General features: G+C 34.0%; 1 protein-coding gene across 1 annotated transcript; it reads left to right on the top strand.

Annotated features, from left to right (window-relative positions):
- Positions 1–1,691: 1,691 nt before the first annotated feature.
- LOC112458502 (sulfotransferase 4A1-like) lies at positions 1,692–3,017 on the top strand. The gene is made up of 3 exons (XM_025022176.1): positions 1,692–2,070; positions 2,492–2,787; positions 2,868–3,017. Exons 1-3 carry the CDS (start codon positions 1,863–1,865, stop codon positions 3,000–3,002), a joined length of 639 nt encoding a protein of 212 aa, XP_024877944.1. The 5' UTR covers positions 1,692–1,862; the 3' UTR covers positions 3,003–3,017.
- The last annotated feature ends 177 nt before the right edge of the window (positions 3,018–3,194 follow it).

Genomic DNA, 3,194 nt, shown 5'->3' with positions numbered 1-3,194 from the left:
ACTTTTTTGACATGTTTTCTTGAATCAAACATAACATATATCATCAACCTATTTATTTATCATCAACCTTGGTGGCGTGTGTGACCCATGGTGCCCCGAATACACTTAATATAGAAAACGGTGAAACGCGCGTAATCAAAAAAATTATTAATACATGATTATCTGTAGTGCAGTAAAATAACAAAAAATGCTAGAAAGTTACACCTACTTTTAAATTCGTGTATATTTTACTACAAAAACAACATTGAAACGTTTCTAAATGGTTAAAAAGTTATTTACGCATCACGAAAACCATTTGTGTCACGTGCGTCTCAAGACTACGGACTTTGATGACTGCCACCTAGATACGAAGTATGGGCAACGAAATAACTGTCACATGATACTAGTTGAATCAACCTAAACATTCTGGATTACCTTAAACAGTCAATGACCCATGGTACCCCGTGGCTCATGGTGTCCCGGTTTCCCCTAAATATAAATGTAAATGTAAAGTATGCCATTTCAGTGACTTTTCACTGATTTGGATTTAGAGAGTGCGCATTACATGACTGAGTCAAGTTTTTCTTTCTGTATATGTTGAACCTCTGCAGAAGTTGATAATAAAAAATAATTAGAAAGAAATAATTCGTAGAAACGTATACGGGAAGAAAAACTCGACTAAGTCATGTAATGCGCACTCTCTAAATCTAAATCAGTAAAAAGTCACTGAAATGGCATACTTTACATTTATATTTACATTTACACTGATATCAGTGAATAATCACTGAATATGCGTTCAGTGCTAAAAAAATATGCAGTTACATAAAAATCCGATCTCTATAATAGTTATTATATACAGAGGGTATAATGGGATCTATGGGACGTACTTTAGGGGGAGATAGATCTCACTAAGAGAATTAAGTTTTGTTAAGAAACCCGTGTCCTTTGACGCTGAGGAGCGTATCTTCGTTTAGAACATCTGTGAGATAGTCAATCGGTCGTACGACAGTGGTGCAAAGCGCCCTTCAAAAATTTCCGTAATTATTATTTTACATTATTTCTATCTAATATTCTTGAAATATACTTCCGACATCTTAAACAATTTATTAAATTTAAGAAATGTGAAATATAAGAATTGATTTTCTTCTAAACGCCTCTTAATTGAGATTAGCAAGATCCCAAGCAAAACCGTTATGATGAGGTCAAAGTGACGTTAAAGTGATTTTTAAGCGATGAATAAAGTCGTGATAACGTCATTATGAGTTTTATCATGTTCTACCTAGAATCGTTACGTTTTTTAGGAAGGAAGAAGAAAATACGGTAATTTGGAGAAAGTTATGGAGAAAGTTATGAAGAAAGTTATGACCGATTGACCTAAATTCTTGCAATCATATATGAATACATTATTTAAATATAAATAAATTATTTTATATAAATAAATTATTTTAAATATATTTAAATAATGTATTCTATTTAAATGTCTACGAAATTACAGATTCTGCTCGATTTCTGTCGACAATCTACTATCAGATTATCAACAAACTCTACGGACAAAACACGAGTTTAATGTAAACGTAGATAATTTGTTGCGATTAATATCTGAGCAAATAATCTACTACCAAACTGAGAAACATCAAGTGACCGTGAAATAATGAGAAGCCATTGAGAATTTGGAGAAGCCGCCGGTGGAAGAGGAAAGTCCCCCACACCGCATCAATTCACGCGCGAAGTTCTCATTCGGAGATTTGCTCGCGCGTGTCAAGCTGGTGATCATCGAGGCTCTCCGTTTCTTATAACTGATCGCGACTGCAAATCATAACAATCAGCTAACTGTCGAGTTTTGAACGATCGACGATCAGTTGGGAAAGGAATGAGTGACGAAGATGGCCCGAGAACCTCCGAAATACGAGCGTCTGCCGGAAGAGAAGACGAGGGAGATGCTGAAGCTGTTTAAGGGCGAGAGGACTGGCTTTGTGCTCGTTGGTCCAAAGAAATACTTTTTCCCGTTTAGATATATTGAACAGGGTGCCGGCTTCTATAATTTCGAAGCCAGGCCGGATGATACGTGGATTTTGTCACATCCCAGATCAGGTCAGTATATTGATTGCCAATAGTGATTTCTTGACACGTAGATATTTCTAGCGTGAAAATTAATATTCTATAGACGCGAACGATAAAACATGAAGATTTAAATTACAGAAAAACATTACGAAGATATTCAAATTTAATCGGGCTTATTTTTTATTTAACGTCCTAACTTTTTAGGCGTCTTTTAATTAACGTTCTAATTATTTTTCAAACGTTTTATTCTAATTTTCTTCAAAATCATTTAATTAATTCTTCAACTTTTTAAAAATTATTTTTAAATGTTTTTTAATTAAATCTACGCTAATGTATTCTATTTATTTCAATCTTTTAGAATTTTATTTTGAATTGTTTTAATGAGCGAAAAGATAAATTGTTTTTTTTTAAACGCGATAAAAGAAATTGTTGCTATTTTTGTTATTTTTAGGAACTACTGTGACGTCGGAGCTTATCTGGCTGTTGGCTAACAATTTGAACTTTGACTTGGCAAGAAAGCGTCTACTTACAGAGAGGTTTCCATTTCTTGAATTTAGTATGTTTAATCATCCTGAAGTTACTCGTGAATTTTTGTCAATGAATAAGGAGAACATTGCGAAGCAAGAGCTATGTCTGGAGATAGCCAAGCCCGGTTACGAAGTTATTGCCAAAATGCCGTCGCCTAGATTCATAAAGAGCCACTTTCCTTTCAGCATGCTTCCTGGACTTTTAGATGTTGGTTGCAAGGTAATAACTGAATGTAGAAAATTGAGGAATTTATTAGTATAATAAATGTCTTTATGACTTTGCGACGCTTTTTTCGAAAGGTCGTCTACGTTGCTCGCAATCCGAAAGACGTTGCAACCTCTTGGTATCATCTTAATTGTGCCATAAAGACTCAAGGATATATCGGAGATTTTGCCACCTTTTGGAATTACTTTCAAAATAGTTTGAGTAAGTAAAAGATGTTTAGAGGAAGCAATAAGTGTTTTTCATTTCTCTCTGTATCTTATCATAGATATTTGTATTATTTAACACTTCTACGGATGCCGAAACTTTTCCTGTAAGTCTTGTCTAGGCGATTGATTTGTTATACATAATAAGCATTCTTAAGGAGTTAATATATAAATATGAAGCAAGAGATAAAAAAATTT

The sequence above is a fragment of the Temnothorax curvispinosus genome, unplaced genomic scaffold (genome assembly GCF_003070985.1).
Source record: "Temnothorax curvispinosus isolate PA1 unplaced genomic scaffold, ASM307098v1 QBEX01000835.1, whole genome shotgun sequence".
NCBI classification, from domain to species: Eukaryota; Metazoa; Arthropoda; class Insecta; order Hymenoptera; family Formicidae; genus Temnothorax; species Temnothorax curvispinosus.
The sequence above is the reverse complement of the archived record's forward strand: the minus strand, read 5'-3'. Positions and strand labels throughout refer to the sequence as shown.